This window comes from Cebus imitator, unplaced genomic scaffold (assembly GCF_001604975.1).
Source record: "Cebus imitator isolate Cc_AM_T3 unplaced genomic scaffold, Cebus_imitator-1.0 Scaffold79, whole genome shotgun sequence".
In the NCBI taxonomy this organism is placed as follows: domain Eukaryota; kingdom Metazoa; phylum Chordata; class Mammalia; order Primates; family Cebidae; genus Cebus; species Cebus imitator.
Genome location: NW_016107394.1, coordinates 4,966,954 through 4,992,483, shown reverse-complemented (window position 1 = coordinate 4,992,483; position 25,530 = coordinate 4,966,954). Strand labels below are relative to the sequence as shown.

At 51.1% G+C, this 25,530-nt stretch overlaps 1 protein-coding gene across 7 annotated transcripts in view; it reads right to left on the bottom strand.

Moving 5' to 3' along the window:
- Window positions 1-2,087: 2,087 nt before the first annotated feature.
- Window positions 2,088-25,530, bottom strand: part of SLCO2B1 (solute carrier organic anion transporter family member 2B1) — a 55,283-nt gene continuing 31,840 nt past the window's right edge. For 4 of the 7 annotated variants that reach the window (XM_017533003.2, XM_037740134.1, XM_037740131.1 and 1 more), the window contains 7 exons: window positions 20,352-20,454; window positions 14,987-15,344; window positions 11,888-12,053; window positions 8,221-8,384; window positions 5,663-5,727; window positions 5,203-5,323; window positions 4,013-4,193 (listed from right to left, as the gene is read on the bottom strand). In XM_017533003.2, the coding sequence (XP_017388492.1) occupies window positions 4,013-4,193; window positions 5,203-5,323; window positions 5,663-5,727; window positions 8,221-8,384; window positions 11,888-12,053; window positions 14,987-15,344; window positions 20,352-20,454 (1,158 nt within the window). The other 3 variants (XM_017533002.2, XM_037740132.1, XM_037740133.1) reach the window with 3 other exon arrangements.

The window sequence follows — 25,530 nt, the reverse complement described above, 5'->3', positions numbered from 1 at the left end:
TGTCAGGTGTGGTGCCTGTGAGCAGGTACATTTTCTTACCTGGTTGTCACAGCTTCTAGGAGACAGGAGCTAGGCATGCTCAACCTCAGGAAACTGAGGAGCAGAGATATTAAATCGTTTGTTCATAGTCACACTGTAATAAGTGGCAGAGTCAAGATTTGATCCCAAGTCTGACTCTCTCCACAGCTCTAATCTTTTCACTCCATTAAGGGCTTTTGACTGGGGATCTGGGATTCTTAGGAGGTCTACACCCAGGCATCAGATGGTCTTCAACCTCTGAAATAATATGATGCACAATTGTGTATATGTCTGTGTGTTTTATGTTTAATCGACAGTCTATGTCTTTGATCAGATCCTCAGAGGTTGTTGTCACCTTCCCCCCCGCCCCCCGCCATTGCCTGTACCATGTTACCTTCCTGGAGTTGGTGGCCTTTGAGCTGGGCCTGGAAGATTGGGTAGGACTTTATGAAGAAGAGATGGAGAGACAAGCAGTAGGGTGGGGATGAAGAAGGTAACCAAGGTCAGAGGGAACAGCATAAGCAAAGGTATGTGAAGGGGAAAAAATTCAACACCTTCAGGCAATGGTGAGGATGCCCATGAGTTCCCTCTCACTTATCTGCATGCCAGTCATGACATGACTCCTGGATGCCAGGTCCTGATGGGTCATCTGCCTGCCCTGGAACTTCCCAGCATCTAGCATCCCAGACATTCCCAGGGTCTTCAAGAAAAGAAACCTCAGGCCTAGGCATCAGGATGTCAGTTCTAGTCTGAGTCCTGTTCTCTACTGACTTTACACCAGCAGAATCTTATCAGGGAGACTTAATGTCTTCTCCCAGCTTCATGGTACAGGGTAAGAAAGTAAGCTCGTCGATGCAAATGCTTGTGGCTCTTCATTGACAAGAGGCTAGATTAGGGGAGAGGACTTCCCCGGGGCCCCCACAGGGCCTGGAAACCCCTCTGGCCCTGATCTGCTCCACTCCTTGGCTCCCAACCCATTTCTCTCTTGGGTAACTCCCGAGTCTCCTTACCATGGCCAGTTTGGAAGGCTTTAGGCACAAGGACCTCATCTCTTCCTTCAGATCTTGACTCAACCAAGAGATGGACTCACCGTGATGTGAATGCAGCTTGAGCACCCAGAACTCTCTTCAGATCCAGGGAGGGCCTCAGCGATGTGTTCATGTTGCCATAGTTTTGTAAAATTGGCAAAGGTAAGATACTTTAAACACAATCAAGATTATTATTTTCTTTCCATTCCAACTTCCCTTGTGTTTCAATTTTCCTTTATACGAGGTCCTTGGAGTGGCCATTGGCACTTCTGGGATCTGGCCAAGGGGAAGCCGAGTGGGGGGCTGATTTGATTTGCGTTCATTGGGATATATTTATGGGGTTCTCTGAAACAGAGGGTATATTAATATCTATGTGGTTCTCTATGTATAGATAAATTATTGCTAGTCATCTCTGTATAGAGAATAGCTTCTAGGAATTCTACCCACTGCCCAACTCACTTGGCATTGTGATATTAAGATGCCATATGCAGAGGTCATATCGTGATACAAATGTGTTTCGTGGTACCCAGCCCAGGAAGTACATGGGCAGTAGAGAAGAAACAGGAGAAACCAGGTTTGAAATGTACGGAGCCAGAAGCCAGTCTGTGGAAAACTCTTTGAATCATCAGGGGAGAAAATGTGTTTTACAGGTTATGTAGGCCAGTTAATAAAAGTATTATACATTTTTTGGGGACTGTGTGATGTATCTGTTTTGATTTCTTTTCTCATTATATTATAGGTAAATATAGGTACTTTGTACCTAATTTTATATTCACAGTTTTGTATATTTTTCTTAAAGAGGGCTCCTCAAATTATAAAACCTTCAGTTCCCACCTGGTCTCCATCCAACCTTGACTCCATCATTTATTTTCTGTGTGAACCTGGGGAAGTCACTTGTGCGTTCTGAGCCCGTTTCCTCTTCTGTAAAATGTGAATGACAATTTGAACAGGTGAGGATTCAAAAATCCTCGTGACCTTATTCCAGTTTTGAAACCATTAGTAGAAGAAGTCACTCAGTCAAACAAAAATTAGACCAGAATATAAAGACAGGAAAAGATGTAATATACAAGCAATAATGGTGAGCAATGAATCCGGTAAAACTTAAATCTAAGTAAATGGAGATGATGTGGTCATTGCAAACCTCTAATGCAGTTTACAAAGAAAGAATTTTTGTAATAGAAGAGATATTATGCAAAAACAAATTTAATAGTAAGTTGTGTCTATAATTCCAGATGTTTTTTTCCCTTGTAAAACCTGGGAAAATGCTCTATGTGTTCATAGAGGAAGAAGGAATATAAATATCCTAAAAGCCTCATATTGTTGGAGGAGACTGAAATTCTTAGCATTGATACATACAGGATCAGATATTTTTTAAACATTTTCAGATACCAACCAGCAAAATAAAAAGGGAATTGGAACTTCTGTACCTTTCCTTTTTATTATTTTATTTTTTAATGCATTATGGAACCTTTACTGTTCACGTGATTTCTGTACATAAGGAGTATGAGAGTAACCCTTTTACAAATGGAACTAATTTACCCTTTTTATTTTATCACTTGGGAAAGTCTCAAAGCCCAAGCACTGAGAGCTTCTCAGAAGGCAAGAGCTGCATGTTACCCCAGCTTCCCCCCAGCCCCCAGCACAGGGCCAGGAAGCCACACTGCTGGTGGCTCCCTGTCTGCTGCTCCCAAGCAGCAGGTCCCAGCCAGGTGGGGTGTATAGTGACAATAGGTTGGGCTGGGAGAAGATCAGCAAACTCTCTCCTCCCCACAGGGAAATAACCAGGCCAGATACGACTAGCCATAAAACAAAACATGTAGAAAAGGATTGGATCATCAGATCCAAGCAAGCCATAGCATCACTTATTACAAAGAGCTGAGCTTTACTGCTCCCAGCACTACAGTCCTGGGCATGACGCCAGCCCAGGCATCTGGAGAACCAGGTGCCATTCCCGAAAAAACAGTGTCACAGAACTAGACATTATTCATGCAGCCCCAGGTGACACAGACCCAGGCACCCAGGAGGAAACAGAGAACTTAGGATCCTATTCACAAAAGTCGCAGAGACTTTGGTGGCCCCTGGTCACATATATGAAATCTTGGCAATGTGTAGGGATCAGTGAGTGCACACTGAGTGTGTTTTTCTGAAATTAGAAAATACCCAAGTTTGGGCCTGAATCTCCCTCCCTACCCCAGGGTCCAGACTTGCCCACCCAGAGCCCCTAAGACAGGTGCTGGGCCTCACACCTTAACCGTGGCTTTTCGAAGGCAAGGACTAGAACTTCCTTAGTTGGAGAGTGAGTCTTCCCGCTTCAGCTAAGGCTTTCTGAGGCCCCACCACAGGCCCCCTGAAGGCCCTGCCAAATCTGGATGTTTGCACCTAAGGCCAGCTGCTTCCTCCCTGTGGGGGTCTATCCAGAGTCCGGCTCAGTGCTCTGCCTCCAGGGGGCGCCAAAGGGCCACTTCTTAAAGGCTGCTGGAGTTGGGAAGGAGACGTGAATGTACCCTAGCCGCACAGATGGTCAGCTGAATGAGCCTGAAGGCTGGCAAGTCCATTCCCACTGAGGCTGAGGCTCAGAGAAGGTGATCCAGGTGAGTGTAGACCTGGGCTAGGGCCCAGCATGGAGGGCAGCCTCGCCTACTACAGCCCATTTCGCTATCCTAGGCCCCAGGGAAAGGTATGCAGTCCTTCCACCCAAGAAAGCCTGGACCTGGCTGACTAGGGGAATAAAGAGGAAGACCCTCTTGCTTCAAAGATGCCCAACACAGCAAACCCCAAACAACTCTTACGTTCAGACTAGCAAGCAAAGGCTCAGAGAGGATCAATGCCTTACCCGTAGTCACACAGCAATTTAGTGGAGGAGCCAGAATGGAACATAGGGCTCTTGACACCCAATCTTTGGCAAAGGGCCCAGAGGAGGTACTGCTGTGGCTGCCACTCTTGGCCAGGTGGGGCCCCAGGACAGCTCACACCCGGGAGTCCTCCGACTTCTTCCCTGGCTCTGACACTAGCAATTGCTGCTCCAGGCCAGGGCTGGATCTACTCTCCTTGGTCCTTGCCTCCTTGGTCTGCTGCCTCAGGACAGCCAAAACTAAGGCAAAGCAGATCATGGAACCTGTTTTGTAGAAGAACTGGAGGCCGATGAACCTGGGGAAAGAATAGGGACCCTTGAACTCAAGAGCTGCCAGGCCAGGGCATGGACGTCAGCAGCCATGCCTTATTGTGGAATCAGAGACATTGAGGCCTCAGGGAGACAGTGACCTCTGCTGGGGCTCTTCCCTGGAGGAGGGGGAGGGGCTCTGCCAAGGAGCCCTGGGTGGGAGCAGAGGCCTGGGCATCTTCATCGTCCTGTCCTGGACTCTGCTATGTGGCCTGGGCTGGCCCTGCCTCTCTCCGAACCTGTCTAAGGGTTTAGGGGGCCTGACAAGTACAATTTTGTATTGCCCCACCTGCCACAAGAACAGAAGGATCCCCTCTCCCCTGTTTAACTATCAAGACCCTTGTTTGACTTTTCCTCTTCTAGGAAGCACCCCCTCCCTGCCCCCACTGTGGACAGTTCCAGCCCACAGGAACTATGCTCTCCTCACCCCCTCAGAACTGAAAGTGACCAGCTCCCTGCCCCCAGCCCTGGTAGCAAGACCTCTCCACATCCATCCCAGGCCAGCCGCCTCTGTACAGAGTTCCCCATTGCACAGATGGGAAGTTCCTTTGAGTTTCCCATTGCACAGGTGGGAAGACTGAGCCCCAGGGAAGATAAGTCCCATGATGAGGGAGACAGAGCTGGGCCTGAAACACAGGCTTCCTGTGTCCTAGACAGGCCTTTCTCCCCAGCCTGTCAACCCAAGTCCCTCTCACATCATGGCTGCTCCTCTGTTTCTCGCCACGTTCCTGCGTAGACTCTGTGGTCAAGGCCCAGCTCTGCCAGTTATTAGCTGTGTGACCCTGAGCTACTCGCTTTCACTGTTACTTGCCTCACCTACAAAAGGGGAAGGCAGTGTCTAGCCTGAAGGACTGGTGAGCTCAGCACTGAATGTATAATAGTACATGTCAGCTAGCAGGTAGACTCAAATGAAATCTCCCCTCCCTGCTGGTATCCTGCCTGGGACTCTGAGAGTATTTCAAGCACCCTTCCCACAGCCGCCACCCCAGGTCTCACCGGTTTCGGAGCAGGTCATTATTGTAGTAGCGACAGACAGCTCGATGCCCACAGCTCAGGGACCAGTGCACGCAGGTGGTGTCGATGGCACTGCCATGAATCACGGGGCTGGGCATCCAGGCTGAGGGAGGCAGTGCTCAGGGGCAACGAAGGTCAACCGTCCTGCCCTACCCCCTCCCTGGCATGTACAACCCCTCAGGGGCTCTGGGTTACTGGGATCTCTTGGCTCTCTGGCCCTGAAGCCTGCCCCACCCCTGCATCTGAGGTGGCTTCCTGACGGGCTGGCTAGCTTCTGCCTGCACACCCTGCTCTAGGAGAGCTGGGCCAGGTCTGTCACCCCTGGGTTTATGAGCCCTTAGATCAGGGATTGAGTTCTGCTTATGCCTGTGCCCCAGGCCTGGCACACAGTGGGCCTCTGGACCCCATCACTACCACCAATGGTCCCAAGCAAGATCTTTACCCAAAATTCTCAGGAACATGAACTGGATGCCCACGGCCAAAGCCTTGTCTTCTTTCTTCACTCCCCTAACAAGCAGAGACATGGGCAACATGAGGTTGGAGGGTTCCACCCCCAAGGGCCATGCATCAACGTTGAAGGGGTCTCATCCTGCCCTTCTCTCCCACCACCCAGCGCCAGCCTCCCTCCCATCTGAAGATCCAGCCTGGGGGGCTCAGGGCCGTACGTCATCCCTTTTCAACCTGTGGAGCCTGGTCCCATGTGCAAGACAATACACCCACTAACCATCAGGGTCCTGTGCTGACCTCGGTATGTTTCTGGTCACAGACATCACTCCTCTTTCTCCACTCACTGGTCCCATCAAATTCTCCCCTTGCTCCTACAGTTGGCAAGACCTGGAGCCTGGACAGCCAGACACTTCCCCAGCATCCCCAACCACTCTAACGCCACAGCCTGCAATCCTCTGGCTCCTACCAGATCACACCAGTGGCTGGCATTTATGGAGTGCTTACTACAGGCTCAGTAATTCTGCCCTGCAACCCCACATCAATCCTATGAGCTAGGTATACATTAGCCCCATTTTACAGATAAGGAGACTGACACTTAGACAGATTAATAACTTGGCCAAGATCCCATGGCTGACGGGGTCAGGGCCAGCATCCACACAGCCCAGAGCCTGTGTTCTCAACTCCTTTTAGCCAGGCTGCCTGTTGGGCATCTGATTCCTCTACTTTCCCTCCCAGGCCAGCTCGTGTTGTAGATCTACACGTCTTCTGGTATTTGCGAGGGGCTCCATTTCCCTTCTAATTTCCTAGAAAGTAGATAGTGAATAAAATAATCCCAGGAGAAGGAAAATGGAAATTATCTTGCTCTGAGGTCCCTGTGATATTGTGAGATATGTATTTGGTCTCTGGCATACACTCCTAAAATTCTTGGAGACTTCAAAGCAGGAAGTGTCTTTTTGTCTGCTAATGTGTCGACTGATGGCGGACAGCCCCTAGGTAGCTTCAGGTTGGGGCTTGGTCACCAGAGGGACCAAGGCAGGATTAGAGGATTGGGACTTTCAGCCCCAACCTCCAGGAAAGGGGGAGGGGCTGAAGGTTAAGGTGATGCTGATGTCCAGTGATGTAATCAATCATGTCCATATAATGAAGCTTTGGAGAGCTTCCAGATAGCTGAACACATGGAGGTTCCTGCAGGGTGCAGCCAGGGAGGGCATGAAAGCTCCTCCCCCATACCTCGCCCTGTGCATCACTTCATCTGTATTGTTTGTAATATCTTTTATATAAACTGATAAACATTAAGCAGATGTTTTCCTGAGCTCTGTGAGCCACTCTAGCAAATAAAGCAAACTCAAAGATGGGGCTGTGGAAATCCCAGTGTATGGGGTGGGTCAGAAGCACTGGAAAACAACCTGGGGCTTGTGGTTGGCATGGGGAGAGGAAGGACAATCTTGTGGAACTGAGCGCTCAGCTTGTGGAATCTGATGCTGTCTCCAGGTAGATCGTGTCAGAGTAGAATTGGAGGACACTGGCTGGGGTCCCCTGCACAATTGATCACATGCTTGGTGTGTGGGAAAATACCCTCACACTTCTGGTCACAGAATTCTTCTGTGTTGATTATTGATTGTCAGAAATAGAAAAACTGTTCTACCTAGCCAGGCACGGTGGCTCATGCCTGTAATCCCAGTACTTTGGGAGGCTGAGGTGGGTGGATTACTGAGGTCAGGAGTTCGAGACCAGCCTGGCCAACATGGTTATACCCCATTTCTACTAAAAATACAATTAGCTGGGCGTGATAGTGGGTACCTGTGATCCCAGCTATTAGAGAGGCTGAGGCAGGAGAAACGCTGAACCCAGAAGGAGGAGGTTGCAGTAGGCCAAGATTATGCCATTGCGCTCCAGCCTGGGTGACAGAGCAAAACTCCATTTCGAAAAAAGAAAGAAAAACTGTTTTTTTCTTACTCAGTCCTCTTATCCCAGCCCCCACCTTAGGAGACCCTGACTTTGAACTCAGGTGACAATTTTTCAGGGCCAGTGGGCACCCTTAGGATGAGGGCCCCAAAGATCTTGGCCCAAAAGGCAGTGCTCAGCATGGGCTGGGTCCACAGTGGGCACCTAATAAGCACTTGTAGCCTTGAAGCAGCATTCAGAGTCATGCACCAGACTGGCATAGTTGGTTTCCGAGACGCACCTCCTGCAGCTCATCCATTGCAGGTATGATGCCCCCACCTCCGGAGGCCAGGACAGGGCCCGAGGTGTGTCCTCCTCTCCCCTGGGCAAGTAGGAACCTGGGCTCTGGGCCAGGGAACCAGTACTATTCCACCCAACACTTGCTATGTGACAGAGGCTGGCTCCTGAACTTCTCTGAACCTCAGTTTTCTTAGCTGCAAGATGGGGAGAAAACCTTGCCTCAGTGGGTTGCCGCAGAATGAATCCAGTTAAGGCCATGTCATGGGGGCCAGGACACCTAAGTGGCCTCCTTCCTTGAACTCCCCCTTGGAATTCCTTGTCCTGCCTGTGGTTAAGGACCTCTTGGTATCCATCTGCCCCTGGCCTCACCTCAGGATGAGCAGGAAAGAGGGTGTGTGGGTCAAACAGGCCAGGGCCGAGCCCAGGCTGACCAGGAGCAGGAAGGGCACCACCAGGTGGCTGCAGGTTGAGTCGCAGGATCCCGCCAGCACAGGGTTGCCCCCCGCCACGCAGCTGCAGTTGGTGTAGAAAACCTGGAACGGGAAGAGGGGGAAGAGACTTCAAGAGCCTCCAAGGGCAGGCAGCTGGCTAAGGGCTTGCAGCAGGGAAGGCTTGTGAAAGGCCCAAGACCCACAGACAGCTGGGGTAGAGCCGGCTGGAGCCCGAGATCCTGACTCGTTGCTGAGCAGGGCCAGCTTGAGGAGCAGGCACCTCAAGGGCTGTCTATGCGCAAGTCGTGCTGAGCCTGGGCTGAGGCGATGGGCAGGGAGAGGGAAGCAGGAAGTAGAGAAGAACAGGGAGGGACCCAGAAGAGCATCATTCTCCACACTCTACACACCAACTGCAAGAAAACATCCTCAGGCTGGCCATGCCCCTGGGCTGGCCCCCTGGAGAGTCTGATCCCAGCCTGCACTATCTCCCTAGGTAGCCAGGAAAACCTCCAGCCAAGGACTCTGAGAAGTAATCTGGACTGCCAGGGCCCACAGGCACCCGATAGAAGCCAGGCCAAGCCATGAAGCCTGAGCTTTTCTTTACTTTCCCATAGATCAGAGCTTCTAGACTCATGCCCCAGCCATGCAGGGCTTCAGATGGGAGACAGGTGTGCAGGGATTGGTCCCATCAGCTCTGGAGGTGGCTGGCTCGCCTGGGCAGCTGGAGCCCTCTGCGCCGCTCACCTCCAGCCCTGGCAGCTGCAGACACTTCCTAGTGTGAAAAGGGTTGGGAAGCCCTGAGGTGGATGCTGGGGGCCTGGGGAGAGTTTTAAGCAAGGGAGAGGTGAGACTGGATGTACAAAGTCTGTTCTGGGGCTGCACGGAGGAGGGACCAGATGGGGGAGGAAGGCTAAGGGGCCCATCACAGAGAGTGGGCTTGTGGGTGAATGGGTAAAAGGATTTGGATTTGAAGTTACTTAGCAGGTGGAATCAGAGAAAGGCAGGAGAAAGAGAGCACGTGAGCACTTAGGCTTGGGTGACCAGATGGTCTCCAACGGCCGGCAGAACCAGTGTGCAGGATGAGGCTGTGCTGACACTTGTGCATGACCCCTAAGTGTGTATCATCTTACACCACAGGAAAAGTGGCCCTTGAACCTCCACCTACAGGCTGGAGATACAGTGGAGGGACAAGAAATGGAGAAATGCTAAGGCAAGCTTCCAGGAAGGGAGACATCCTGCCCCTGCTCCTTTTCTCAGAAGCAGAGGGTTGCTGGGATGAACACAAAGGCTGGAGACTTCACTTGGGTTTTTCCTGACCCTTCAGTCACATTCATCTAATTCTATGGCAGGAAGTTTTTCTTATGAATGACTTCAATCCCTTTGCTGCCTTGGAGCCTCGTTCCGGAACCCAGAGCATTCAGCCACATGCCTGTGCAGTCGTCCACCTGCCCCATCTCACCTCATTTGCTCTCACACTCATAAGCTGTTACCAAGAAGCTGTGCTGGGCGCTGAGCCACCCATCCCTGAGCCAAGCTGCTCACAATCCAAGGAGGCAAACATGTCAAGACACAATTCCAGGCCAGCGTGATGACAGTTCCTGAGTGCTGGCCTGGCCTCAGCTACACCCTCCTCCAAATACTGCACCTAAATCCAAGTCTCCATGAAGCTCCAAAAAGGGGGCTGGCTGGGAGGCCAGGCCTTGCTGTCTAGTCCCAGCCCTGGTATTGAGATTCTGGGCAATGCCTGGTCCTTTCCTGGACCTCCATTTCTCATCTGTACAATGGGCGTAGTAGGAATGCGTATTACTGAGTGTTTAAAATTTCCTAGGCACTGTGCTGTGTGCTTTCACGGATAACGTCATGTGGCCCTTCTCTTACTATTTAATGAATTCATCCATGTAAAGCATTTATTCAGCACATTGCCTGCTCTGTAGTAGGCAATCAATAATATCACCCCTATTTTACATACCAAGAAACTGAGGCACTTGTTAAATAATTTGCCTAAGGTAACAGTCAGTTAGAGGCAGAACAGAGGTTTGAACCGGGACCCATATCCGCAGGAGTTCACTGTTCCACCTGCCAAGGTCTGAGGGCCTCTGGAAGGGCTCTCAGGCCCAGGTGGTGTCTGGCTGGCTTCTGAAGGATTCCTACCATCAACAGGTTCTTCTGCACCAGCTGATGCAGCCCAGGTCTCTCCCTGGAGGAGCCTCGGGCTTAGATGCTGATGCCCCGCAGGAAAGTGAGAGGTGGGAGGACTCTGGAGAGAGGGAGATGTTGTCATAACAACCAGCCTGATGCTGCTGTCTCCCTCCCTGTCCCCCAGGTTGGCTACAGCCTTGGAGGGCTGAGAAGGCAGACATTGTCCCCTTTTGTCATTTTGGGGGACTGAGGAAAAAGGGGAGGAGGAACCAGCTGGTCTTCACCTTCCTGAGATTCAGAATGCACTGCTACTGATTATACTGCCCTCATTTCCCCACTGGGCCCCCTGGCTCTGAGTCATCAGCTCCCAGCACAGGGCCTGGCACATAGGAAGAGATGGGTGAAAGTTTGTTGACTGACTGACTGACTGACTGACCGAATGCTCACCGGCCTTCTGTGTCCTATCCTGTACTCTGCTCACCTGCCCCACATTATGGCCTCAAGTGTGATTAAACACAGATCTGACCTTGTTACTCCCTTGCTGAAAACCCATCCATGGCTCCCCACTGCTCTCCAGAAAGTCCCCACTCTTGGCCTGGCATTCAAGACCCCTCTTTGGGCCCTACCTTCCCTTCATGAATCCTTATGCCTCTGCTCCAACAGAAACACTGTGCATGCTTGCAAGTGCACATGTGTTCCTCCAGACCTCCGCTTATGCCATTCCCCCTGCCTGAAAGCCCTTCCCTCCCAAGCTCTAGTTTCCCCATTCATTCTTGAAGGTCTGGCGCAAATGCTACTTCCATGAAGGCTTCTGGGACCCACCCTTGCCCAGGTGGGATGTGTCTTTCCGGCTTTGTATGTAGTTGTAGGGACCAGTTGTCTGGCCTATCAGCCCGTCTGGAATTCCTGGGAGTTCTTCCTTTTGCATCTCCCCGGCTCAGAGATCTGGAAGTCAGAATGGATCACCTCTGTGCCCTGGGCCCAGGCTGGCAATGAAAGCTTTTTTTTTTATTTTTTGAGATGGGGTTTCGCTTTGTTGCCCAGGTTGGAGTGCCATGGCACGATCTCGGCTCACTGCAACCTCTGTCTCCCAGGTTCAAGTGATTCTCCTGCTTCAGCCTCCTGATTAGCTGGGATTGCAGGCATGGACCACCATGCCTGGCTAATTTTTTTTATTTTTAGTAGAGATAGGGTCTCACCATATTGGTCAGGCTGGTCTGGAACTCCTGACCTCAAGTCTTTCACCTGCCTCAGCCTCCCAAAGTGCTGGGATTACAAACGTGGGCCACCATACCCAGCCAATGAAAGCTTATTGAGAGAATAATGTTCTACATCTGCCAATAGAGAGAGACAGAGAGAAGCGAGAAGAAAGTGACAGCATGCCGAGGTGGAGAGTAGGGCAGGCCCGCAGAGACAGGGCAGACAGAGCGCTGAGGGGCAGCGATTGCCACTCAGGCCTGACTCACCTGGCTTTTGTCCAGAGCGTCCTGGACCACCCGGCTTGAGCAGCCTGCGTGGCAGGGTGTGATATATTCCACATGAGCGCTGGGGTCGCAGACAGGGTTAAAGCCGTCCGATTGGCAGGAGCAGGACTCCATGCAGCCTGGAAACAGCTCCAGCCCAGGCTGGGCACTGGTGGGAGAGAAGGCCTGTAGGGTTGGCCTGGCTTCCCCTGCTTAGACCACTAGCTGGGGCCTCCTCAGCCCTGTAGCCAAGAGCAATGGCCAGAGATTTTAGCTCCACACAGAGGCTTTTCACCATCAGGGCTGCCCCATAATGGTACAATAGTGAGCTCCTTGCAATGAAGGTGTGTAAGAAGGCAGACAGGCCCCCTAGATCCTACAAGTCTTTAAGCTTCTTCAAACATCTCTACACCTCAGTGACCCTTCTTCAGGGTATACAAGATAAATTCCTCCCAGGAATTAGTGTCAGAGGAAGAATATCTTTCCCTCAATGAGCCTCCTTTCCCTGAAAATCAATGATTGCTTCCGTTCTCAGAAAATCAGAGCTATAAGTGTGGGACCTGATCAGGAAACCTGACCACCTGTACCCTGCCTCTCTGGGCCTCAGTTTCTCTGCCTATCACGGCCATCCTGCAGTCTCACTCCCACCACCCTGTTCACTGTGTTAGGGCACATTTTAGTCCCACCTGCCTCATTCCTGAGGGTCCGCTCCCAAATCCCCAGGGTGTCCCAGTTCCAGGTGGCCAGGGCAAGGTGAAGGTGGGCAGGGGCAGGAGGTCGGCGGGAGGCTGAGCCTGAAAGGGAGGTCACCCTGGGAGGAGGGCAGGGAGGTGGCCCCTGGGACTAAGAGTGTCACCTGGCTTCACGCTAGAGGGGAGCACAGCAAAACTGCCAGGAAGACAGAGGCCCAGAGAGGCTGTGCCTCATTTAGGGTCACACAGGAGTCCGGTGGCCAGGCTACGGAGGAGGCCAGGGGCAGAAGCCAGAGGTTTCTGTCTTGGGCTTGGGGCAGGTATGGGGTAGAGGACCAGGCTGATCGGAGAGGCTCGGACTGGATCTTAGTGAAATCTCAGTTCCATGAAAAAGAGGGTGAGCAAGAGCTAGAGATGGTCTCTAGCCAGGGTGTGGGGTGGGGAAGTGGGGCATGGGGCAAAGTGAGCTTCTCTCCCTCCCTGGGGTGAGGGGGTGCTCCATCTGAGTGGGAAGGAAGATCATCAGCCACAGAATCTTTCCTCTTCCTCCTCTGCCAGACAGTGCTTGTGTGTGTCTAACAACATCTTGGCACATCTCCCTCGGGGTGGGGGTGGGAGTGGGAAGGCTGGCACTGTCTGAGCTGAGGGCCCATTGGGAGGCGGTGCCGGGGACTCTGCCAAGGGAGAGGCACTTCCTAGAACCCTCTGCCAGCAGCTAGAAGGCTGAGCAGGTGAGAGCTAGGGGGCCCTTCCTCCACCCCTCGCTCTCATTGACCACCTGGAGCTGATTGCTTCTGTGGAAAGAGTCCTGGACCCAGGCTCTACTCTGTTCTAGCTGTGGGGGTCACTTCACCCCTCTAAGCCTCACTGTACTCATTTGTGAAATGGGGCTAATAACAGGACCCATTACAGAGATCCCATGGAGGTTTGAGACGCAATGTGGGAAGACGCTCAACGTGTGGGAGACCTTCGCTTCTTGCAGCTATTGGTACCTGTGGTTGTGCAGGGATATGGAGAGTTCTTCTTGCCTAGCTCAGTTGGTCCCAAATGGCCTCCTCAGTGAATCAGAACCCAGAGCTTAGTGAATAAACTGCGAGAGTTTCAATGAGAACACAGGTGACATGAGATGTCAAAGCTAAGGTGTAAAAGGGAAAAGAAAAGAGAGATGGGCCTATGGGATGAGTTGACTTTTTCTCCCACGTACTGTTTAAAAAATTGTGGCAAAATATCCATTTACGTTTTACTCTCAAAATCATTTGATTGAGGACCTGGCTCCCTCCTCACATCAGGGGCTTCCTGAGGACGTGGCTAAAGTCCCCGCTGCCATGCCTAGAACAGGGCTCTGCACACAGGAGGCCCCAGTCTAGAGAGTGGAGTTGCCTGCCTTTTTGGGAAAAGAGAGGCAGAGAATGAAACGGGGAGGAAGAGGGAGGGGAGATGGGGGAGAGGCCGGCGAGGGTGGGACCTGGGACAGACAGGGAGGGGCTGGGTGCTCCCTGGCCCTGAGCTGAGCCCCTGACAGCCATGCAGGAGGAACCAACCCCTCCCACCCCGTGAGGAAAGCTAGCGCCTGGATGAAGGCAGAAGATGCCAAGAAGGAGAGGTGGAGACAGAGAAAGTTGGGAAATTCTAGCTGAGTTTTGGGCCAACCTAAGCCTGGAGCAGTTCCAGGAAAAATGAAATCATTCTGGAGAAGAGGCAGGAACGTAACTTCCAACCTCCTCTCCAAGAAGGCTCCCAAGGGTAAAGGGGTGAGGGAGAATGACAGGTAGGCATCAAGAGCCTTCCCCCGGAAGGCGGAGGCAGGTGCTGCCTTGCAGATGTGGAAAAAGAACTCTGTAATTTTAGAGCCATGGAGAAACAGAATTTCAGCTCCCAAGCTCTAAAACACAGAATGTCAGAGGTCTGCAGCCCAATCTTTTCCCTGCCTGAGTCCCCAGTGCAGCCTCCCAGACAGGGGCCATCCAGCCCCTTGCTCACCCTCTCACACCCTCTCGTCCTGGGACGGAGAGCATGCTCCCTCCTGGGCAGGCCATTCCTCCAGCTGAGCTGGTCCTGCCTCCTGTAATGAGGCTTCTGCCCCACCTCTGCTGTGCCCACAGGGCTTGGTCACTCTGGAGATGCCTTCCCATGGATTCTACCCTGTCTCAGCCTCCACGCCTCCCCGGGCTTGAGAGTTTCTGCCCCTAAAGTCCCATGAATACCCCTTCCAGTGGTGCCTGACACCTTCCCTAGAGCCTTCTGGAGCACCCCACTGTTTGACTGGAATCTCTAAAAGGCTGTTAAGTAGAGGTGGGGGGGTGAGATTGGAGGCGGGGAGCACCCCTCTGGCCTGGCCTCTGCCTAGGGCCCCCTTCTTCCCTGTCCCACCCTCCCAGGCTTGTCTTCATGTGTCCACACACACACTCACCCGGGCTGGTGGATGATGCCTGCAATCTGGTGGCTGGGGCAGCCGATGAAGAACAGCGGCAGGCTGAAGAAGAGACACAGCAGCATCCCCAGCAGGCAAAGGACACTGCAGCCCACGGGACCCAGGTGGAGGCGCTTGACCAGGACACCACCCACCACAATGCCCACGATGATCGAAGGGAAGGAGAGGCAGCCGATGAGCAGGTTGGCGTATGAGGCTGTGATAAAAAACTGGCGCTCCAGGAACTTAGGCAGGAAGGTGCCCATGCCCGCAGCCATAGATGACAAGCAGACTTGGGACAGGACCACCAGCAGGAAGGTGGGGTGGCGTAGGGTCTGCAGCAGCACCTTGGGGAAGACTGTGGGGGTGAGTACAGAGGAGGTAAGAGCAGGCAGGGCAGCCGAGCTGTCCAGCGGAGACTGCCCTCCTGCCCTGCTCGGTTCAAGTGGTTCCATTCCTTCCAACCCGTCCCATTGCTCTGAATTCTATTGCAATCAATTTTATCCCACTTGACTCCATTCCATTTATTCTAGTCCTTTTTCTTTTTCTTTTTTCTTTTCTGTTTTGTTTGTTTGTTTGTTTGTTTGTTTTGGAGACAGAATGTCACTCTGTTGCCCAGGCTGGAGTGCAGTGGTGCAATCTCAGCTCGTTACAACCGCCGTCTCCTGGATTCAAGCAATTCCTGTGCCTCAGCCTGCTGAGAAGCTGGGACTACAGGCATGCACCACCATGCCTGGCTAATTTTTGTTTTTTTAGAAGAGATGGGTTTTATTAGAGATGGGTGTTGCCATGTTGGCCAAGCTGATCTTGAACCCTAGGCCTCAAGCGATCATCCCACCTTGGCCCCCCAAAATGCTGGGATTACAGATGTGAGCTACGGCACCTGGCCCTTATTCTAGTTTATTTTTGAAATTCTGTTTCAATCTGTTCCATTGAGTTAGACTGTATCTTATGCTCTGTGTGTGTTTTTTTCCATTCAATTCTATTTCATTCCGTATAGTTTGGGTCCATGCCATCCCATTTGATTCTATTTCATCCATTCCATCCCATGTCATTTCATTTTTTCTATTCTACGTATTCATTCCTCTCCCCCGTCCAGCCCAGCTCGTTCCATCCTGTCCTGCTACAGCTTTTTCCGAGGCACCCAGGCCTTCATCCTCTCCTGCATCCCAACACAGGCCCCAATCCCCTGCCCTGATCTCCCCATCCCTAGCTTGTGTTTCTCCACAGCCCTCCACCCAATGTACTATACCTTTCACTCATCTAGCTGTTTTATTGTCACCCTACTAGAATGTAAACTGCCTTTAAAAGATCGGGGGTTTTGTTTGTTGTGTTCATTGTTGAATCTCCAGAGCCTGGGACATAGGAGGCACTTGAATTCATGAATTCGTGGAATGAAGGAAGTAATGAATGGACATATGGACTAATATGTGATTAAATTGTTAGTATGTCTGGGGCAGAATCAAAGACCTCCAGAGATTTGATACAAATCAAAGACCTCCCTCAAGCTTGGTGCTGGGAGGCTTCCTGGAGGTGGGACAGAGCTAGGGCCTAAAGAATGGGGGGATCTGGTGAGGTGAAGTGAGGACGAAAAGGAATTGAGTAGGGGCACAGGAGGGGCAAATGCTTGGAGAAAGGAAAAAAGTGACTGTTCTGGCAATAATGACATCCCCAGTCTCCTGCTAGCTCCTAAAATAGTGCCTCATTCATAGGTTGCCGCCATTGCAAGTCTGCTAAATTGAAGGGCACGAAAGGGTAGGTAAGTCCTTTCCTCTCTGGGCTCCAGCAGCCAGGTGATGCCCATTGGTAGGTGCAGCCCAGGTGAAAGTGTCAAGGGCACTTTCTGTTCTGACACGTGAAATCCTATTTCCACTAACACGTGTTTCTGCTAATAGGCAGGACTGAAGTCAAATATCAGTTATGGAGGACAAGGAGCAAACCACTTCCCAGGCCAGGCTGGTGGGGCCGTGCGGGTTCTCTGGGCCAGGTGGGGGGTTCCTTCTGCTCCTGCAGCAGCAGGACCAGGGCATCTGTCATGGGAAGATTTCTGTCTGTCCTCAGAGCATGGCCAAACCAGCTGCTTCCCTAGCCCCCTGGGCCAGGCTAGGATCTGTTTCCTTGGAAGCCAGAAAATAAAGACAAACAGTTCAGGCAGGGTGGGTGGGGGCTGTGGAATTCCCCCTCTTTTATATGCCAGGCCTGCCTCCTGGTCCCTGGTTCCTTGCTGCATACTATGCATTCAACCAGCCTGAGTGAGGCGCTGCAAGGCTCACCCTGACCCCAGGTAGCTGCTTAGCCTTCTTGCCATGAGCTTCTCTCCAGGGCATCTGAGGTCCTGTATTGAGCCATGAATTTCAATCTGGCATGGCCCAGGTTGTACAGGTGCTCTTACTGATGGTAGAGTCCAGAGATGGGCAGGGACTCACCCAAGTTCATCCAGAGAGGCCAGTGTAAGGCCAGGAGTTTCCTGGGGTCTCCAGACTCCTAGAACAAGGTCCATCCTCCCCCATTCCTGTGCCTCTCTGGCTGCCTGACTCCAGAGGGCCCCATCTCATGGATTGCTTCCAGCCCATTCTCCTGCACCGATCACTGCAGTGTGTTTTATACCCATCCCCCATCTCTCCTCAGCATCCACAGCCTGGCTCCGGAATAGATGGAAAATTCCTGGAGGGCAGAGGCTATGCCTTTCACTTCGATAGGGCTACCTGCAGGGGAATTCCAGGGCCCATCTCCAGCTCTGAGGCAGATGTTTCCCAGGAGACGGGTTCCCTTAGCATAGCACAGTGTCTCCCCCAGCAGACGAGCCAGGGCCCCCCTCAGGTCAGTGACTGTCTTCCTCATCAGCCAGGAGCCTCGCCCAGCTAGAGGTCAGGCACCCTCTCTCAAATAGGACAGGTTCTCCCTCAGTCTAGGGACTATGCTTCTTTCAGTTAGTTAGGGGCTTCCCTTAACTCAAGGGCAATGTCTCCCCCATTAGACAGGAACCTCCTCTAGTTCAAGGATTATGTCTCCATCATCAGATAGGGGCCTTCTCCATCAGGTCTCTTCCATCAGACAAGGCAGGGTCTCGCTCCATTCAGGACTATATATCCTCCATCAGAGAGACTATATCTCTCCCATTTGATAGGGACTTCCCCCAGCTCAGAGACTATGTCTCCCCCATCTGACAGGGGCCTTTCCTAACTCAGGGATTATCTTTCCCCAAGAGTGTAGGGCTCCTCCATCTGAAGGACTATGCTTCTTCCTCCCTTGGCCTTCGCCATGGTCCCAGGTGGTCAAGACCAGGCCCTACAGTCAGACTGGCCCCTGGAGCTCAGCAGAAGCCAGCTTGGCTCACTGGCCACAGGGCCTCCCAGATCATGTAGAAGCTGAAATCACCAGAGACAATCTGGCCTAGAACACTCACTCTAGGTTCCAATTTCAGCAACTGGCCCCAGCTTCCCTCCTGGCAGAAGCCAAAACAGTGATGAATAAGCAATTCAGCAGCTCAGGGGGCCTAATAGCATCTGGGGGTGGCCTGAGGCTAGGGAGTCCCAGCCCCTGCCTCTGGGCCCAGCCCCTGCCTCTGGGCCCAGCCCCATACAAAGAAAACTGGGGGCTAGATTACTAATATCCCAATACCAAGTCTTTCTTTTTTTTTAATTTCAGAAAGGGTTTCTTTCAGTCACCCAGACTGGAGCACAGTGGTGAGATCAGAGCTCATTGCAGCTTCAAACTCCCAGGCTCAAGCAGTCCTCCCACCTCAGCCTCCCCAGTAGCTGGGACCACAGGTGTGCACCACCAACACCGCTAATTCTTTAATTTTTTTTTTTTTGAAGAGGCAGGGTCTCCCTATGTTATCCAGGTTGGTCTCAAACTCCTGGGCTCAAGAGGTCCTCCTGCCTTGGTCTCCCACAGTGTTGGGATTACAGGTGTGAGCCACCATGTCCTGCCCCAACATCAAATCTTAGGAATCTCTTCCCAAGAACAGCTTAATTCCTTCCTGCTGCAGAAATCCTCAGTAAGGAATGAAGCAACCCCTATGGATATTACCCTCCTAAACCACAGGCACCTCAGTTTACTATCCTAGAGCATGGTCAGAACAACAGTAGACCAAGAGCAATAACTGAAATAATTGTACCTTATATATGAGCACAGTTTTTTTTAATAGCATAAAGAGGCTTTCCATTCTTCATCTCATTTGATGCTCATAATAGCCCTTGAGAGAGGCAGAGCAAGGATTATTGATCCAATCTTCCAGATGAGGAAATTCAATTTAGAAAAGGAAACTAACTTCTTTAAGATTGTACGCTGGTCACTGTTAGGGGCAGGACTCAAATCCAAGTCCTCTGATATGCCCTCCAGGGCTCTGTAAGAGCTGAGCACACGGTTGGCACTCAATCAATACTTATGGGATCATAATCTTGAGAAAGAATGGCCTGGTCGTAATGTGTACTCTGGTTACTGAAAGACTGAGTTCATAGTCTCAGGATCATGGCCTCACAGACCTTAGGTCACTGAGTCTACTCCTCACTCTGTAGATGGGGAAACGGAGGCCCAGAAAAGAATGGGATCAAGGACAAAAGCCCAAGTTCTGGATTTTAGCCCAGAGCGCTCTCCGCCCATGCCACACTGCCTTTGACAGTTTCCTGATGGTCTCCCATTTGCAGGCTCAGTGGCGGGTGGGAGGAGAGGAAGGGTCATAGATGAGCCAGCAAGGGCCTGACTTTCAGGAGCACAGCTCAGATCTGATTTAGAACGCCTGAGGGTTCTGAGAGCCAAAGAGGGAGAGAAACAGCCTTGCTGGGTAGGAGAGCTGGACATGTAGAGAAAGTAGTGGCTTTTGAGCCGGTCCTAGAGGGATAGGGAAGGTTTTCGTTGTTGTTGTTTGTTTGTTTTGTTTTGTTTGAGACGGAGTCTCGCTCTGTTGCCAGGCTGGAGTGCAGTGGCACCACCTCAGCTCACTGCAAACTCTGTCTCCCAGGTTCAAGTGATTCTTCTGCCTCAGCCTCCCAAGTAGCTGGGACTACAGGCGCCCACCACCATGCCTGGCTAATGTTTGTATTTTTAGTAGAGATGGGGTTTAACCATGTTGGCCAGTCTCGTCTCAAACTCCTGACCTCAAGTGATCTGGCCTCCCAAAGTGCTGGGATTACAGGTGTGAGTCACCACGCCTGGCCCATAGGGAAGGTTTTGACAGCAGCAAAAAATGATGGTCCAGGCAGAGAGAATCACATGTGCAAAGACTCACATGGAGTAGATGGTGCTCATGAGGGGTCTGCAGGTGGAGAAGATGAATCAAAAAAGGCAGGAAGGACTGGATCCTGCATAGCCTTGAGGGCCGCTCTGGCCCTGGCCCCCCATATCCTGGTCTGAGCTGACTTACCTTTGATGAACTGGATCACAGTCAGGTTCGGTGCAATCTGGACTGGGCCATGCTGCTTCTTCGTGGCCTCCCCAGGGCTCTGCTCAGTGGGAGAGTCCTTGCCCTAAAGGAGACACCAAAGCAAGGACAGTCCATTGGAGGCCAGTGATCCCACTCAGAGATGGGTGTGGGCTGGGGAGGAGAGGTCTTGGAAAGGAGAGGGTGAGGGCCCTGTCATCTCATCAGAAGCAACTGAGGCCTACAGTGTTCCACTTGTTCTTGGCCCTATAGGTACCCCACGAATGGTTTTGAAAGAGTGAATAAAATTCTTGTGGTTAAGCTTTGTCACCACAATTGCCAGTGTCCATGTGGGTTAGTTGTCATGACCGTTATTAACATCATAATAATCACCAACATTTTCATGAAAATCACCACCATAATCGTCATCATTTCTACCCCATCACATTAAATATCACCCTCACTCACATGGCCCATATCACTGAGACTAAGTGACAAATTTAGTCATGACATTAGCATCACGATATGAGGATTGTTATTGTCGCCTCTGTCATGTTCACGACCAGCAGTACCGTCATCATTATCACTGTCACTCGAACCTTCAGAATCACCACCACCATGATGACGATCGGAATCACCAATGTCATTATCACTGCCTCTGACATCACCACCACTACCGCTGTCTTCACCAGGATCAATATCACCAACCTCATCTCCATTGCCGTTGCCATCATCACCACCAATGTTACTCAAAACACCAACACACCAGTCCAATCAATCCTCACTCCCACTGTCACTGGTCCTCTTGGATGAATCAGGCCACACCCAGAGGACAGGATCAGCTTTGGGTCCAAGCTATGAAGATGCCCATGGACATCCTGGAGTGTATCCCTCCACCTGGGTGGGGACAGCCTATGTACAACTCTTGAAAAAGGAAGGAAGAGAATATTGTGCATGTTGGGGGAGGGGACACAATCACTATCTTCTGACTGTCAGAAAGAAGAAAGGAAATAATGATAAATAACGGTAATGCCTACTAAGGACTTACTGTATGCTGGGCACTCTTCTAATGACTAATGTATAACTTACTGAAACCTCACAACCTCCTGAAGTAGATACGTCTATACCAACAACTTGGAGAAGGAAATAAGAGTCAAAAATCATTTTAAAAAAATGGAGTAGACACCACAATAATCCCTTTCTGTCAGGTGATAAAACAGAGACACAGGGAGAAAATAACTTGTTTCAAGCCACACAGTGGTGCAGCTGGGATTTGAACCCAGACAGCTTGGCTCCCAAGACTGAGCACTTCACTGGTACACCCTGAAGGAAGCGGGCAACCAAGGCCAAGTGCCCAGAGTGTTCTACCTACATTTCTCTAACACGAAACTGTGTGAGGCAGGTACTATTACTGTGCACATTTTTCAGATGAGGAAACTAAATCTTGGAGAAGTTGCTATGGGCACAGGGTCATTTGAATACAAGCGAGCAAGTGGAGTCTAATTTAGTTACATTTTTCTATGTAGGCTGAGGCCAGAATTAGAAGCAAAAAATTCCCTGGAAGAGGACTTATGGCCAGGCTGAGTGCGATGGTTCATGCCTGTAGTTCCAGCACTTTGGGAGCCTGAGGTGGGTGGATCATTTGAGCCCAGGAGTTCAAGACCAACCTGGGCAACATGGCAAAACCTCATCTCTACTAAAAATTAAAAAAGAAAAAAGCTGGGCATGGTGGCTCACACCTGTAATCCCAGGACTTTGAGAAGCTGAGGTGGGCGGATCACCTGAGGTCGGGAGTTCGAGACCAGCCTGACCAACATGGAGAAACTCCATCTCTACTAAAAATAAAAAAAATAGCTGGGCATGGTGGCGCATGCCTGTAATCCCAGTTACTCAGGAGGCTGAGGCAGAGAATTGCTTGAACCCAGGAGGAGGAGGTTGCGGTGAGCAGAGATCGCGCCATTGCACTCCAGCCTGGGCAAAAGAGAGCAAAACTCCGTCTCAAAAAAAAAAAAAAAAAAAAAAAATCCACCAAGCACCGTGGCTCATGCCTGTAATCCCAGCACTTTGGGAGGCCGAGGCGGGCAGATCACCTGAGGTCAGGAGTTCGAGACCAGCCTGATCAACATGGCAAAACCCCGCCTCTGTTAAAAATACAAAAATTGGCCAAGCACCGTGGCTCATGCCTGTAATCCCAGCACATTGGGACACTGAGGCGAGCAAATCACCTGAGGTCAGGAGTTTTAGACCAGACTGGCCAACATGATGAAACCCTGCCTCTACTAAAAATACAAAAATTATCCAGGCATGGTGGCAGGCACCTGTAATTCCAGCTACTCGGGAGGCTGAGGCATGAGAATCGTTTGAACTCAAGAGGTGGAGGAGTGAGCTGAGATTATGCCACTGCACTCCAGCCTGGGTGACAGAGCAAGACTCCCTCTAAAAAAAAAATTATCCTGGCATGGTTGGCACGTGCCTGTAATCCTAGCTCCTAGCAGGGTTGAGGCCGGAGGATGGCTTGAACCTGGGAGGCAGAGGTTGCAGTGAGCCAAGATCGTGCCACTGTACTCCAGCCTCGGCAACAGAGTGAGACTCTGTCTTAAAAAGAAAAAAAAATCAGCCAGGCATGGTGGCACACGCCTGTAGTCCCAGCTACTCAGGAGGCTGAGGAAGGAGGATCACTTGAGCCACCTTGTTTTTTCTGTGAGATCATCATGAGGCAAACACTGGATTTCCCCACATTTCAGAACCTTCATGTCAACCACCACTTTGGGGGGGTCCCCTGTTCCATGCCTCCCCCACCTGGCTTCCTGAGGCTGGCTGGCTCAAGGCTGGCCTGTCCCAGCAGGACAATTCATTCAACTATTAATTCATGTGTTTGTTCCCTAGGGCTTTTGTCCCTTTCTTCTCTCTTCTTTCATTCCAGCAGGGAGCAGGCTCTGGGTTTCCTGTCCTCGGGGAATGTTCGTGGCAGGGCAGAAAGCAGTAATGGGTTGCCGGATTTCCCTTCCTGTTGTTTGTTTCCAAAGCTTGAGTCCCTTGAGAAGACTCTGCTGAGTGTTGTGGTGGGCGTGAGGAGAGAGGGAGGCTCTGAGGACGAGGGGAAAAGAATACCATCTTCCCTAAAATAAAGCCTGGAAAAGAGGACGGGGCAGAGACAGAGCAGTCTGTGGGTTTCATGAGCAGTGAGGAGCCATGTACGCTCTGAAATAGGGCTCACAGAAACAATTCACCTCCAAGGGGCAGAATGCAGGCTGACCAAGGGAGGCTGGGCTCCCACGTTCCCACCCTCACCAAGACTCTGCTCCAAACTGCATGGGCCAGGATGGCAAGTGGGCATCACCATGACCACAGTGGGCTGGTGCCGATGTCTGCTGGGGTGGGGGCGGGGGGCTCCCTGGTGCTTGGGCACTGTGTAAGACCACAGGACCTTGGCCTCACCTTGGTCAGAGAACTCTAAGAAAGACTGCGATTGAATTTCCTGATGATCTGGCAGGATGGGAATTCAGAGTAGAAATTAAGTTGATTTTTAAGGAAAATAAAGAATGTCTATTTTATACATGCTTAGGTCTGAGGCCAACCTCACTTGACGCCTTTCTCCCCTGGTGGACCCGGAGCTCTGCAAGAGCAGGATTCATGTTTATCTTGCTTTCTGTTGAAATCCTCATGCCTAGCAAGGGCCTAGGGTGAAATAGTGGTTATCTAGTAAATAGCTATTGAAAAAGGAGTGCAAGAGATGGTTCTAACCAGCGGTGGGTGTAGGCAATGCCAGGCTTTTGGGGGAAAAAAATGAAAGCAAGGGGAGATGCCATCAAGCCTCAAGGAAGCTCTTGAATGGCTGATGGTTCCAAGACAGGCAAAGGGTTCACAGAGCACACCAGGGCTAGCGGGTCTGCGATTCCAGGACCTGCCAGGCCACTGGTATACAAGCCAGTAGCTACGCATACATGAGCCTGCTCCATCTTCACTGGGACCTGCCAGGAAGCCCTACACTCCTTCACACATGAGCAAACAAGTTCTGAAGGTAGGCAACTCGTTCAGCGTCACACAACTAGAGAGTGGCAGAACTCAGACCCGAGTTCAAGCTTGCCTGAGTAGAAGACTCATGCTTTACTGGGCTCGCACCTGTAATCCCAGTGCTTCGGGAGGCCAGGGCAGGAGGATTGCTTGAGGCCAGGAGCTTGAGACTGGCCCAGGCGACATAGTAAGACCCCATTTCTACAAAAATTTAAAAATTAGCTATGCATGGTGGCATGCACCTGTGGTCCCAGCTACTCAAGAGGCTGAGGTGGAAGCATCGCTTGAGCCCAGGAGTCCAAGGCTACAGTAAGCTATGACGGCACCACTGCACTCTCACCTAGGTAACAGAGCAACACCTTGCTCAAAACAACAACAACTCATGCTTTATCCGCTAAGCCCCCTGAGTCTGACAGCCCTGATGCAGGACTAGAAGAATTTGGAGGCATCTTTGTGGTGTGATTTGAAGGAAACTGAAATCCTACCATGTCCTATTTTTTTGGGTAAGGCAGCCTGCATGGATTATTCATTTCTACCTTAGAGCTGCACTGTCTAATACAGCAGCTACCTGTCACATATGCCTCTAAGCAACTGAAATATGGCCGGTTCAAACTGCGATGTGCTGTAGGCATAAAATGCACATTGCATTTTGTAGACTCAGTAGGACCAAAAGGAAAATATTTCATCATTAATGTTTAATATTTATTATATGTTAAAATGAGAATATTTTAGATAAGGTGGATTAAATAAAATATATTATTAATTTCTTGTACTTCGGCATGTGGACAAAAAAATTAGAATTACATATGTGGTTCATGTAACATTTCTTCTGAACATGCTGCCTTAAAGAGAATGAGTGAATCTCCTTGTTCCTGAGTCCTGTCTGAGCTCTGGGAGAGTGGTCTGAGAGGGGCACCATAGTGGTGGGAGGGTCCTGGACAGCTGAGAGAGAGTGCTGGAGTGAGCGCTGCCCCAGAGAGCAGGAGGAGAGGCCAGGAGCAGACTGATCACTTCCCAACATTTCTTATCACGAAGGGGCAGGGTAAGCAGAATCTTCTGAGTTCCTTGCCGGGGTTCCTTGTTCTCATAAAGAGTAAAAGCCACCACAGTGTCATCTGCTCCCATGTGTACATTCCTATTTAGCCTACACTGCACTTTTCTTTTCTTT